General features: G+C 37.2%; 2 protein-coding genes across 5 annotated transcripts in view; one reads left to right on the forward strand and one right to left on the reverse strand.

The window, feature by feature from the left end:
* The window catches only part of CFAP74 (cilia and flagella associated protein 74), a 94,205-nt gene that overhangs the window by 4,655 nt on the left and 74,322 nt on the right, over nt 1-15,228 (forward strand). The window lies entirely within an intron of this gene.
* The window catches only part of GABRD (gamma-aminobutyric acid type A receptor subunit delta), a 31,396-nt gene continuing 16,609 nt past the window's right edge, over nt 442-15,228 (reverse strand). For 3 of the 4 annotated variants that reach the window (XM_030017616.1, XM_030017618.1, XM_030017620.1), the window contains 4 exons: nt 14,341-14,478; nt 13,273-13,428; nt 12,462-12,673; nt 442-11,184 (listed from right to left, as the gene is read on the reverse strand). In XM_030017616.1, the coding sequence (XP_029873476.1) occupies nt 10,885-11,184; nt 12,462-12,673; nt 13,273-13,428; nt 14,341-14,478 (806 nt within the window). In that variant the 3' untranslated portion in view covers nt 442-10,884. The remainder of the gene's footprint in view (nt 11,185-12,461; nt 12,674-13,272; nt 13,429-14,340; nt 14,479-15,228) is intronic. The other variant, XM_030017617.1, reaches the window with a different exon arrangement.

Genomic DNA, 15,228 nt, shown 5'->3' on the forward strand with positions numbered 1-15,228 from the left:
TAAAGATAAGTACAGATCCAAAAAACGTGAGTCTGTGAATCCAGGCTACAAAAAATGGGAGAGAGATTTAAAGACGGTGCTGGGTGTTTTGCTTGCGTAAAAGAAAGCTTAGCCAATTTATAGCCATTAAAAAGAATGGTTTTGCTTAGTAGAGTGCAGTAAGCGGTGTTTTGTGTTTCAGCATATGAAGTTCATGCAGTTTGGTTAGTAAACAAATATGGTGGCTTATTCTTGTGAACGGTACTTTTGGTTAAAACAAGTTAAATCACAAGTGGAGCAACTCTTTAAATATTTATGAAGCACTTGTGCAACATGGGCATTGCGATATTTACCATATTAAAATGTTCATTTAGTGGAGAAAGGGTTATAAAATCAGATGAAGAATGGTCTGAAACAAGATATCACATTAAAAATAATTGAGAATCATCACAGAAAAGAAGATTTATTGAGTAGCAAGGTTTATTTTTTCTGTAGCTCAGATCACAAAATTGTTTTTTACTAGATACTCTTGAATCCCAGGGTTTGAGGAACCAAAGGATCTTGACTGAAAGGGATACTCACACTCACTAAGGAACCGTTACGGCAATAAAGAGAATTTTTCAAGGCAACTTAATGATACACGTAAAAATCTGCTAGAATGCCTCAAGTTAGTTCAAAGTTAGTTCTGCCAATGTACCATCAGATGATCAGTGTTTTACTAAAACAGGCATGCTCATAGATTGCTCACTGTTTTGAGATTTTCATGTTGAAGTGCTTTGTCTTCATCTTTAAGACTTGACTATACATTAGTTTAGATAGTCTGTCCGATAACCGTTATCATCGTGTATCCTAGATCCTAAAGGGAAAAAGCTCCGCTATTTAACCCAGTGAGGACTACTGAGTTTAACGTTTAAGGTGCTACTGCTTGGTGCTCATTCCAGGAGTAGGAGAATTGCAGATTACTGAGAGAAGCACTCCAGGTCTGCTGGTTAAGATGTGAGTGGGAGGCAAAGGCGCTATTGGACTGAAAGCGTAACATGAATTATCAATCATACCTAAGAGGCTCTTAGCTCACTATCACTGCCAGTTGACCCATCGCATCTCCAGAGCACTATCTCTGGCTTACAAAAGGCTTTGCTTTGAAAGAAATATATCTCTTTAGAAACAAAGATCAAAGAATACGTATTTGTTATGGTTCGTTTTATTTCACAGGTGAGGAATTCAGCAGGGATCAAGACTCTGTACTTGCAGTTTGGGGGCTATTGTTGCTACATTGATGTTTACATATCCCCTTTCCTGGGTGTGAGAAACAGGGAGGAAAAGCTCTCTGTTTTAACTTTGATAGTTCAATGAACACATCAGTTTCTGTAATTAATTAGCAAGTGGCTCAGCTAGGACCTTTATTGCTTAAATGACTAAAACTATTGGAAATGTTCCTACTACTGCAGGTTGTTGAAGAACCATTGCTCTATATGGACTTCTCACAGAATAGATTATGTACAAAGTTACTCTTACAAATTAGACAGAAAGATATATAGCTGTAAGTTTTTAAACCTGATGACTGGGTGGCAAGACTTGCAGATTTTTCTACCTTTTCTTTGCTGCAATTACTTTTTAACTGCTCTATACACAAAGTACTTGTATGTTTCCGACAAGGTTGACCAAAAAAATCCTTCTCCTTTTCTCCCTCCTAAATGCTTCAATTAAGACATCATTATGACGACTAGTTCTTAAAGACAATTGTTGAAAAAAAGGGGGCAGTTGGTACTAGTTTTACCTCAGCAGAAGACAGGTATCCTATTACTTGTATTAGTGACTTCAGATCTTCAGCTATATTAGGACCTGTCAACTTTCCAAGGTTTTAAAGATTTAGTAGGGATTCGAATGATGATTTCAGACTATGAACTAAACAACAGATAAATTGGGAGAGACGGCTACTATCTTCAAATATATGTGAAACGTGAGTAACCAGTTCTGTGTCACTCTAGAATGAAAATGCATCCCCATAGAAAGTCTTCTTTAGCAGATCAAACCAGCAACATGTGCTCTTCAGCCTACTTACCCTTTTTTTGCTAGGCAAGATATAAGCTATTGTTTCTATCAAAATCAATGGCAGTGAAATCATTGAGTCCAGTGGGAACAGATTTGGGCAAAATGCCACTAAGTTTGGATAAAAATTATAAGGGAAAGCATTCATATATTTTAACATAAAGTGGAGTAAAGCATATATCCTACATAACATCAGAAATCACCATGGAAATTCTTTGCAGATTTTCTTGCTGGATTGAATATTAGTGTTTTTCTAGCCCATGTTAAAATAGACAAAATGAATAATGTTTCAAGACTATTTTAAGTCAACACCTCCCTTACTTGTCTGTCTTATATAAGACAGAAGCACCCAGAAGCTAACTCACTTTTGCTGACACCACATTAGCCAGGAGGATAAAGAATTCAATGGGTAGCCCAAGCTACATAAGTTTAAAAGCAAATAAAACCAAACCTCTATGCTTCTGTATTTATTTTTTCAGGATACTTAAATAACCTGCCTATGTAGAAACACAATTTTGGCCCGCTTTTCCTTTTGTATGCGTTCACCAGCATACAATACACTGTAAATCATAGGGGCTCCTTTCTTCTTCTGCATAAGCTGGTCCTAATCCTTTAGAAAGCAACGATCCCTATTCTGAAAGATAACAGTGAAAGAAACTATGGAAGAAAGAAAATGGATGCTTCTACCGTTGAAGACACGCAATTGTCATTTCAGAGGATGGAAGAAAATGGTGAAAATATTAACAAAAAAGGCTTAACCCTGAGGATCAAGTTTTCACCTTGGTTCCTCAAGAATCCTCTTTTTATTGCTTTCCCTGGACCAGACTTAACTGTGCTGTCCTAAGTTCTCATTATTGGTCCAGCCAGCATTCAGTCTGAGACAGGTATTCTTAGTTCAAAATATTCCAAATCCAAGAAGTGCCTGATGGACCCTTTAATAAGCATGCACAGAACCATCATCGCAGGCAATCTGAAAGTCATCATAGCTGACACATTAAATGTTTCTTCTTTATAAAGTACAGGTTCAATTTTAAAATACTATATGCACTATCATTTATAAACAATATATAGAATCCTCCTGTCCTTTATATATATGCACATATGAACATGTATATGTAGAAGTTGCACACACAACCTGGAAAAGATGAGGGTGGGATAATCTTAAATATATCTCTAAAAACTAAGTTTAAGATGTACAGAAATAGATCTTTTGTTTGTCTAAATCTGAAAGAAATGTAGCAATAAAGGAAGAACAGTCTGGATGGAGTATTATACCAGATGTTTTACAGATTACTTTGTATTTCCTCACTCAATCTTTATTTAATCTTAAAACCGTAGTAATTGTAATACTGGAATAGCTCAATGGCCTATATATTGTTTTGCTACTTCCAGCTATGCCTGTTCCAAATACCTACCCCTTAAAGCTGGCCAATTATTTATTACTATGTAAAGAAAAATGTCCTCCCTACACCCTCTGGTAACCCAATGCAAGAAAATGGAGAGGTTTGTGATATTTGTGCTAGCAAAGGTAATTCCCAGTGCTGCTCTTGTTCAGATTGCATCAGTTGCTTATTGGGTAAGTAAACCTGCATTTGTTAGTAACTTATGTTACCCAGGACTATGTTAAAGATGTTTGGGCCAAAATTATGATCTTCAGAAGAGCTTGTCTGACTGTGGAGAATTTGAGGAATGCCTTAAACTATTTTTTTTCTCTCTATTGCATACATGGGGCTACCAGTGTGTTGTGCAAGAGAATGAACCAAGGGGGAGAAAGACCATGTTTGTGTGGGAGTGTGCTGGTTAACTTACAAAATTATCACAGGGTTGAGTTTCTTGCCTTTTAAGTAATACTCATTGGAAGGTACAAAGGTTTGTAAACAGAGACTTTTAGTCTCACTGTTTTTCATACCTGTGTGACTAGATTATATTAGTTTTGCCTAATATGTTCTCAAGCCAAAGAGAAAGAAAATTTCCTCTTTTTTCCAAAGTGTTAAATACTTTTCAAGTAAAAAAAAAGGGAAAGATAACTGAGTATCAAGTGAAATAGAAGTAATGCAAGAGTTAAAGAAAGGGATACGTTTCCAGAGGTTGGATTCCTTTCACAACTGTTAAATTTGCAAAGCTACTTTGGATTCAACTCCATCTGACCAACTTGATAACATGTCTCCTCCTTACTTACACAGGATGTATATACAATTTATTTTTGCTACTCCTTTGCTAGTTGAGTTTTTAAAGTTGTTGGGATAAGTATTATCTCTCAAACGTATCTTTAAAATCCCAGTAAGCTAGGAACTGTAATATTAGTTGGGACCTTTTGTAATAAATAATTGTATTATGTATTACTAGTTACATGGTAGGAGCCAGATCCCACTGGCTCTTTAAGTGCCACGCTTTCCGCTGAAGTTGTTATGGATCCTGTGAACATGAACATTTGAGCTTGTGACTCTCAGGTCTTAAAAGACTGGTTTTCCTTATCTTTATTTCTTCTTACATCAAGTAGTTAAAAGAAAAAGAAAAAAAACAAAACCACTAACAACAACAAACCCTCAAAGCCTCTATCTATTTGCAATAAAGTAAACTGAGCCAACAAATTAAGGAATGTAACTGTAGAATTAAATTTCTATTCAATAAAATACTGCCTCCTAATGCAAAGGAGGCATAGAAAGCAATATTTTGTTTCTGAAAGCTCCCAAGGATCATCTTACCTTAAACAGAAGATAATTGTTCTCTATTGGTTAATGTTTTATGGCTGCTACAGGAATTTAAAAACTATTTAAAAGCAATCAGGAAATAAAGAATGCTCAGCCAGTTGCATAATAAAAATATTTGTTTACATCCCCTGTCCCTTAATGCATCTGTAGGATACTATGAGAAATCCTCTTCTTGTCAGGTGAAATCTGGACTACCTGCAGGGCTAATTGCTGTTGAACAACTTAGTTTCAAGGCCTGAAAAATATTTGTTACGTATTTCAAATATTCTTTACCTTTCTGAGCACCTGTCTCCTTACTATCTTAAAGTATTCCAATTAAGCATTTAAAGAGTTCTGAAAAGATAAGTTAAAGTATTTTTGGTAAATCCCCTCATGGAAATTTCATAGGCATTGTCTACACAAGGAAGTTCTACCATTAGCTTGGGTGCTCTTTTTTGTGCGAGCTGAAATGGCAGTACTGACAAAATGAGCTTGTGAAACTAATTTGGTTAAATCAGTACAACTTCTTTTGTGTAGATGAGATGTACAAGTATAAAAGCACTTTTCTTTGGTTTGTAATATTGTCTGTCTTTGCCCCAGTTGAGAACAGAAAGAGCAATGCTTCTGAGTGGTGAGCATTACTGGTCTCAGTAAAAGATGCACATACTGAGGAACTCCTTGACAGACTTTATACCAAAAGGTGGAGCTTGGACGGTGAGCCAGAGGGATCTTCCGTTCAGTGGAATTAGTCCTGTGTTGGAATTAGTCGTATGTATTGGTTGGCCCTAAATCTAGAATGATGTAAAGAGGTTTCAGATATCTCAGAAATGAGGGATACTTAGATTTCTTTTTTTGGACCAATCTTCTTGCGGAACAGTGAACTCCCAATAACATCTGATTAGTTCTGTTGGTACTATATTTTCTGACAGCCTGGGCTTGACTGTCTTCTCAGATTTGTTTTTACTGTGCAGGACTTAGTAAAAGGAATAGCCATGACATAAAGCTGGTATAAGGAGAGAACAGATCCCTAATGCATTATGTAACGATGGGCTTAGATCCTCAAATTCATTTCATTTAACACGCAAGCTATAAAGGCAGAAATAGACAGTGCCTGTCTCATTTCAGCTACCAAATCCATCCAAATAGACGTGTTCATTGCCAAATTTTTATTCGGTTTTCAATAAGAAGAATTAGCTATATATGTTTGTAACATATATTGCACATGGTATTATTATAACATCGAACAAGCTTTCAACCATTGAAAGTGTTTTAAGCTGCTATAATAAAGAGGGCGTGAGGGCATCGCTTCAGATTATTTTTTTTTAAATGAAAATATTCTCAGAAACTTTCAGTAAGCTTTTTGTTATCTATTCTGCTTCATGGACAAATATGCAGGGGTGCTGTCTTCTTCCTAATGTGAAGTGCTTTCTTAGGTTAATGACTCCGAGTATTTACAATCAGAGCAATCATTTTAAGGGTTTTGTTGTACCAACAGTAGAAGCCTCATTGAGTTAAATTGGTTTCGCTACATTATCTATTGGATTAGCAAACTGGTTAAGAACTGATGTGAGAGCTTTTACTTTAACTTGGATAAATGCTTTCATTTTTACCCAGAAACAGGACAGACATTTCTGTATATTAACCTCTTAACAGTGCTGTCGCTGCCAGCATTACTTTCAAACAAATCATGCAGTGTCTTGCTCTTCTTCATCTTGTGCTTTCTGATTCTTTTCAACCTCTTGAGGCAGCAACAGCTATTTTTTAACATAAATACAGTAGTCTGCATAAGTGCCCCACAGAAAGCACTCATGAATACAGAATGGTACTTTCTCTTCTGTTGTCAAGACCGAAGTAGAGTTTTACAAGCCCTTGGGCACTGAATAGCCAGGATTTCATTATGGGATGAAATCTCTGAGGTTATTTTGAGTTTCCTTCTAATGCATTTTATCTTCCAGTTCAATAGTTGGAATGTCTATTTTGTCCATTTATAGAAGCTCCAATTTCTGTATATCTACATTTTATTAACACTTCACATTTAGAATGATTACATTAACACATATCCCACTCTTTTTCTCACAGACATACCAGTCCATAGAACAGTAATCCAAATTGCTGAAAGGAATACAAATGCCTTCAGGTACAGCACAGAAAAAGTGCCTTCTGATCTGTCACATACTTTCTTTCCCTGCGCCCCCCCCCTCCTTGACACTAGTAAAACCCATCCAAAGTTAGCATTCAATTGACATCGAATTTAGTTTATTTCTGTTTATTAAGGCCATCATGAAATGTTGAGCAGGGCATTGTCTTTAGATGTTAATACATCTAAAGCATTAATGTCTGATGATTTTTAAGTATGATGATTTTAAATGAAAAAAAAAAAAGTATAGCACACGCAAAGGTACAGAATATTCAAATTTATGCAAAATTCCAATCATTACACCATACTCCTGTACTGAGGTTTCTCCTTAAAAGAGTTTGAATGGCATCTGACTTTTCTATTTCTGGCTCTGGAAACAGATTTTAAGAAAATCCCACTCTTCATGATGGAGGTGTTTTGTCTTGTGCTACTCATGCAAGTGCAGTAACAGTAGCTGAAACACCTGTTCTCCCCTCTGAGTCACCTTGTTCCTGGAATGGACACAATTGCCATATGTATGCTCCCAGTGCACACTTCTGACTGCCTGCAATGTTTTGAGATTTTTTTTTCCCCCCTTTATTTATGCTTCTGTCTACAACATTGTGATAGTCAAGCATTCTGGCTTTGGTTTTTTTTGAGGAAAAGATCACTGCCACCTTTTACTTTGATCAGTCACAACCGAGCTGTGCACCTTGAAGATCTGCAGTCAAACTACAGAAATAATTGATTGAATATATCTTTTGAAGAAATCAGCAGGGCATGCAGCCTATGACTGTCTCCCAGATGGAGAAGCAACTAATTTTGTCCAATAACCCCATGTGATTATTCAGTTGGCTTCAGTGTAAGGAGTTATGTCAGGTGCACAATTACAAACTATTACTGCTGAAGTAATTAGATTAGACATTGCCTTTGTAATATATGCAGCCGACTTCTTGCTAATTACTCTAAATAACCAGCCACTGCACACTAGAGGGACTAGGTCAATGCTTTGTTCTCTGCTCTTTAATAACTTTAATTCCAAAATCATGGATTATTTTCTTATGATTTACACTCCACAGGAACTTGCTGCAAGTATTTCTTCAACTGGATTTAGTCAATAATTTCACTCTTAGCAGCTGACCCTGACAGGCAGTGTAATAAACCAATAGCTAGAGAAACCAGCAGGATACCAAAAGGTTAAACTCTGCTTTCACAGCAGTAGTTAATCTACTGATTTTAAACCAAAGATTATTTCTGATTTATGCAAGTGTAACAGAGAAGAATAAGGCACTATGGCCTTTCTAAAGGGTGTAGTACTCTTGTGGTGATACTGTTCAAAGGGCTGAGCAGAAAATTTCAGACTTGCCTACCATCTTGCCTTGCCTATGAAAGTGCATCATCCAAGAGTTACATTTAAACTTCTGAGGCCAGACAAGAATTTGGTCAGGTGTAAATTGAAAAAGTTCAGGTTTAAGCTGAAAGGAGAGTTAGAAAGGGGACTTAAGATATGTCAAGGCCCTGACCCACGATCGTGGAAAAACAGCTTAGTAAGGAAAAGGCATTGTAAAGTCATGCTTCTGCTGTTTTTATTCCACTCTGCACTTAATCATTATATAAAACAGTAAGAATGATTCAGAAGAGAGCAGGAGGGGTTGAACTTCCTTGGGGAGAAAGTGATTATGACCAAAAATGCACTTCAAAAAAAATGGTGTATTTCTGTATTGTAGCATTTCATCAACATCAGGAACAAATACCAAGAAAAATAAAATGGAAAGAGGGGAAGCAGGAGGAGAAAGAGAAGCCTGATTACCTGCATATATTGAAGGAGATGCAGAATTTCATTAGCTTTCTGGATAAGGTGAAAGTTGAGTGATACTTTGCTTTAATTCAGTATGTGAGTCTCAGAAACTATGGTAAATAGCACCACATAAGTACTAGTTGGATGCACTTACCTAGTTGGAGCATAAGTTTCTGTCTCTCCTGAAGGGTTTTTCTTCTGTAAACCTCAAAGATACAGGAAAGAAATCAGTATCATTATATCAATTTTGCAGATGATGCAGTGAAATTATTTAAGTAAGATTCCCCAACAAGTCAGTGGCAAGATCTTGGAGCAGAATGCTGGTGTCTCAGTCCAGGGCTAGACTGGTGATAACTTTGTGGAACGATTATAGCTTGAAGTCAGTTTGCGCTTTCCAGCACACTGTTGGCAGACAGTTCTTCCATTATAACAGAAACTAAAGATTGAGGTGAACCTAAGCCTGACTTAAAATGGGAGTGTATTTTCTATTATAGCTCAGTTCAGGATCATTATTTTTTCTTCAAAGCATTCTCTTACTTCAGTGATATTCAACAAATCTTATTTTAAGTTATAAATGTGTGTTAAAATGCTCTATCTTTCAGTGCTGGTCATATGAAATCAAACCATACGTCACAGATAAGTAATGCAGGAGGAATGTGCGCATACTCCACTGTGATCAAATGCTTGTTTCATCCTTATGGCAACTGCAACTATTAATCATGAGCCACTATGTTCAAGATCCCCATCTTCAAAGCCCAGTGCAGCTCTTCTCTTATCTACGTATTTTGGCTTGTTTAATCTCGCACCTCCGCATGCTCCCTTCCATCATAGCTTTCAGCCACTTGATTTGCTTCCTTCTTTCCCTCCCTCTCTCACTTCATATTTTCTTTTGTGTCAGTCTCTATATTTAAAACAATCTCTCACTTTCAAGGCAACAAAATTCTCCAAAAAAAAATTCCCTTTTGAAGTATCTTACATTGGTTTCCTACACTAACAATATTTCAGTTGTACTAATCCATATCCCAATATATTTACTGTGGAGGTTTTTAGAGATTAATTGTGAAACTTGTGTTTGTTGTGAATACTGCGTTTGTTTGCTGAGTTCACTGGAATTATTTACAGAACAAAGTGTTATTTTGCATTATTTGGGTGAGAGGATCTAGTCCTGAATTAAGGAGTGTGTATGAGTACCCACAAATTTCATTGTCAAATAATGGAAGTGAAGAGGCCTAACATATTAGGTCAGCCTCTGAATAAAAATGGCAAAAATATCCAAAGCAACTGAGTAACTTAAAGCCACTTATCACATTTTTTTAACTTTACTCAGCTATTTAGGGACAGATGCAAAAAGGATATTTTCAGAGGCACACATGGTAGACTGTCACTGAAAATTAAAAGAACAAATTCTAAAGTCCTTCCTGAAAATGAAGTCTGAGTTCCTTCATTATCAAGCACCTTTAAAATTTTTCCCAATCCAACATAGGAAGCCTGAGCTTTCCCTGTGTTTCTAAATCACTTTTATCTATTTTGGGGCCTGTTAAACTAATAAACATTACTGTGTTTAAGTGTTTAAACGTTCATTAGGTTAGATCTTAAATGTAATACAGTCATTATTAACAATTCAGTAGAATTTTATGTAGTATATTTTATTTCATGCTATGACTAAGAGCATTGAAATGTTTTCAGTATTTTATCCAAGACAAATAATAATATAAGAAAAAGCCTCCACTCCCCTCTATTCCCTTTTACTTTGTCCATGAGATTTTTATGATTAAAAACTCCAACTTTACCACTACTATTAAACCTAGACCATCCCACAGAAGGCCAGATGCAGAAAATCACTCATGTGGAAGTGAGGAATTAGCTCTTCCATTACAAAAAAGGAAATGATCTGAGTGTGAAAAGCCAAATCTTCATTACTGATCAACCCTTAAAGTGGAGGAAAAACATGGTAATTTAAGACTTAACCTTTTGCTGCAAATATGTACATATGAAAAATTATCTCATGGTAATACAGGAAATAAGGAGCTGGGATTGTTTGGCAGAGTACAGTTACTACTGTGTCAAATCAGTAATAAATTGCTGCTTTTAGTAGGAATTGATAGCAGGACTTTCTTGACTTTAGAAATGCCTCGAGCTCATTGGGAAATATTTTGAGAAGAGATGGATCAATACAGTTTCAGCAAGGGCCTTTTAGTCCGTAGGTATTGTTCAATTTGTAGCTCTTCACATGAATTTTCTTTTTTTTTTTTTTACATTGTGTATGCAACCCAGTATATAACATTGACTGCTGCAAAGGCTGCTGGGAACACAGCTCTGGCATATATATCAATGGTATCAGCATCAATGGGCTTAAAGAGGGACTTCAGACCACTCTTTTTATCCAGTTTCATTACTTGCTGCAGTTTTGTCTCTCCAGTTTCTATTTCTATTGTGCCATATGATCCAGGCAGGCTTCTGGGAATTCGGTGCTGCCTATGAGAAATGGCCAGTTCCTGGTTCACACCAGCTATGGAAAGGGAAAACAGAACAATGGCATTCTTCACGTTTATCTGCAAAGGAAAGAGGAGAACCTATAATAGCAATTTATAGGGCAAAGGTAGTGTACTTCATCCAAGCTAGCCATGATACTGACATGGTGAAATACTTAAGAGATCCATGAGTGCTGAATGGTATTTATCACTTGCTTTGGCAGAAGGACCGCTGAAAGACCCTGTGCTACCACGTCTAAATTCTGGGTATAATTTTACATGCTCTGAATGACCGAGGCACCATTGAGACAGCATGTTTAGGCCCTCCTGACTGGAAATAATTGACTGACTTCAAGGAGACAGTTATCCCATTGTGTGGCCAAAGCCAATAGGCAGTTCTCAGGCTCTTGTCAAAGCTGAGAGAATGTGGAGGTGGGACAGAAAATGAATATGGATCAGTCATATCCGCTACAGCTTAATAAAATGAAGTAATAATAATCATGAATAATACCCAACGTGCCAGAGAGTTCGAAAATATGTAGGCCTGGACTACAAATTGTAAAAAAAGAAAAAAGTTTCTTAATCAATTCACTCTGCTTCACCACTAACATGCATGTATGGACATGAAGAAAGCAGCAAAGTGCATCTGGACTTCCTGGAAGAAATTCCATTTATGGACTCCTTTGTTCAGTTTCACTGGGCTTCATTGCTACAAAACTTATATCCATGCTAATTATATCTGTATTTACATTACGCAGCTTGGGTGTAAAAAAATGTAATCTCCAGGGAACAACATTGAAGACTACAGGCCTAGTTTTTGTTTTGCTAACAGCATTTTATTATGCTGTAGCAGAGCTAAAAGAGTCTTAGCAGAAGCAGCTACTAAAGAATACCTTCTGAGAAAAGGCCTTTCTTCCCCATCTTATGTAATACCGACATAATAACTTTGCCCTGACCCTACAGGAGCAACTCAAGGTTACCGTACCTTACATTGAGGACTGGACAAATATCAAAGAGTCTAAATATATTCTCAAAGTGCAAGATGTACAAATCTGGCTCAAGACATGCTTCAAGACATGCTTTCCCTCTCTTCTTACTCGTTCTCTCTTATCCTCCATTTCCTATCTTAAATACAGCAACAAACCACATAAGAATATGTTGTCTTTAGTGCTAACCATATTCAAGGGGAAATTAGCAATTGCGCTTGGTTGCTTGTCATATTAAGGTGACAAAAGAATTAACCAGGAATTATTTTTTTTTTTCAAAAGGGGTAGAAGAATTTGCTTCCATAGTAGAAAAAGGTCATGATGCAGGGTGATTGCTTTTGCAAAGTTACTCACAGTATTATGCTTACTGACCTCTCCACTCTGCCTTCTTGCCTTTATCTTGTTCTTTTGCTTTTTCATGTAGTCAGCATTGAAATGTGCAAATGCATATTCTACCAGTGCAGCGAAGACAAACACATAGCAAATCCAGAAGTAAACATCAAGCGCCTTGATGGCAGATGCTCGTGGAAGCGAAGATCGGGCACTGACCATCAGTGTAGTCATAGTAAGAACAGTAGTTATACCTGCAGTGTAGTGTGAGAAATTTTACTTTAGGTTTCACAGTATACACTATAATAAGTGTATTTACTAATCTGAAGCTGAGGAATATTTTCACAGTAGAAGCCCCTTAATATCGTGGCTTCTGATTTTCAAAACAGGGGAGCTTCTAAAAAACTGTGCATTTGTATGACTAAGGCAGCTTTGAACATGTTATCCTTGGTTTTGTTCTAGATCAGGACAAACAAAACCAGACAACTTAACCCTCAAAAACTTTTGCATCTGGACTTGCAACCCTCACTTAGGCAAACGGATCCACAAGCTCTAGGAACATTTTTTTGTCACTGTCCCAGTTCCTTCAAATCAATTCTTTCACACATCTGCCTCATTCACTATTGCTTTTAACCCTCTTTAGGCGGTTTTTTTCTGTTCTTTACTGAGGCAGCTGCTCTGATAGCATGACAGAAATTAAAACATGAGGGAAATCTTTTCAAGGACCGTCTCTTCTGCAAATGTAAACATAGTATTCACAAATGCACCTTCATGGAAAATGAGCATTATTAGAGAGCATAACTACAACTTCAGCATGCCCTTCCCTGTTAGTTCCCCAAACTATCTGTTTTACCTAATGACACCCTGGCAGGCACAGCTGACTGACTGATCCAGAAGGATACCCATGACATGGCCACTAGTAAGATAGAAGGAACATAAGACTGAATGATGTAAACTCCTCGATTTCGCCGAAGGTGGAAGTGGAGACTGAGCCTGGGAAACTGACCTGCTGGAAAAAAAGAGCAGACAAAGGAAGATTCTGAGTGTGTGAATTACAGTTAAACTGATATTCAAAATAACATTTCCTATAATGAGAGAGATCTACATTCTTAAACATCTTTTGGACAAGTATCACAAAAAGCTTTTTTGAATGTTGTTCAGTTAGTCTTCATAAACCCTGCACGAGGTACTGCAGTTCTCATCAGCTAAGAATAGGTCAAATGATTTGTCTCAGGTCATATCAATGCCAAATCTGAAAATAAAATCATGAGTCTTCTCAAATAACAGTATTGCTTCAAAATGTGTACTGTCTTATCATCTGCTGTAGAAAGTCCTCCAGATACTAAATTTAGATTTTTTAAAAGGCCAAGTTAATTTCAAACTCAAAAAAGAGCTTAGAGGAGATGTGCAGCATAAATGAGAATCTGAATACATGAAAGAGGATGAAAAATCAGCAGGAAAGAAATGACTCCAATCTTTTACAAACATTGCAATAAACCCAATGATACGCATACACACCACTGACTTCTACTGGATAGAATTAGCATGATCTGACTGTACGTCATAAGCCTCATAACATCAGGGCTAATGGAAATTTTTCTTCATCCAAAATTGTAAATTAGGTCAAGAAAATGTGAGCTATACCTCAAGTGTTTTTTATCGAGTGCTGACTGGCTGCTCCATGGAGTATTTTGTCAAACATACAGAGCTAAAGGACAAAATATGCTACAGTGGCTGCCTGAAGGCTCAGCAAAGGTTGGCATTTTTTGCAAGTGTAAGCTAAGGAAAACTCTTATCAGAAACCTGACGTGTTCTTAAATCAGTTACTTAAGAAGAGGGATTTTCTATTATAGATATAGGAGGTTTCCCTAGGCAGGAAGAAGTCTGATACTGTCCCTGAACTGAAGACAGATCCTGTTACCAGATTTGAAGTTCATCATTTCTGTTGTGAACTGGTAATTGGTAATTGTGAATTGAGCAAGCTGCAGCTTATCCAGCCCATGGATTTCCTCCTGGTTTTCTGACCAGTGGTAGACGATGTCCTCTGAAGAGTAGCCATCTGCCAAAAGAAAGCTGAATAAACACAATGTTTGAGGAAGAAATTAAGAACTTTAGAGGACTCATAGTGCAAGTCCTCTAATTCCTCTGCTACGCTGATTTTCATCGGTCCCATCGCAAACATGCTGTGATTCCGTCTGGGTAATTCAGTGTCCTGGCAACATCAGTGTTGCCAGTGTCACATTGGGGTAGCTTTGCTACAGGGAGAATTACCCAAGCTGATTCACACTGACTAGCAATATGTGGTATGGCACGATGCACTTCAGTGTCGTGAGAAATATCCAAATTATCTCTCAAAAAGCTCATTTGCATACTCACTTAAAGTAGAGTAACTGTTACTGTAGCACTCAAACTAGCCAACTTACCCCTGCACTGTGCTTGGATTTCAGAGTCACAGAAATTTCTGATTGTAAAAGAAAATGTCTACCAAATCTAATCTATCTATAGCTATCCTACTGAAGACAGATCAGAGTGTAATTCTGTACTGCAAGTCTATCTCCAAGTTCATACATTGATTTTATGAGACAGGTACTCTGTACCAGTCAGGCAGTGTTGGAGTAACTTCCCTTTGTCAGGGATTCCCCCAGTGACCTCAAAAGGTATGCGTCCGGTCGGCTCTGTATCTCCCCTTGCAAGCCCTACAGTGCTTTTACAAATGGACACTGCATGAAGGTAAAGTATACAGCTGATTTGTTCATATGAATCCCCACTCGTGGAAACAACTGTTAGGGCCTCCCCCAGGCTTAAAGTA

This window comes from Aquila chrysaetos, chromosome 6, assembly GCF_900496995.4.
Source record: "Aquila chrysaetos chrysaetos chromosome 6, bAquChr1.4, whole genome shotgun sequence".
Lineage (NCBI taxonomy): Eukaryota > Metazoa > Chordata > Aves > Accipitriformes > Accipitridae > Aquila > Aquila chrysaetos.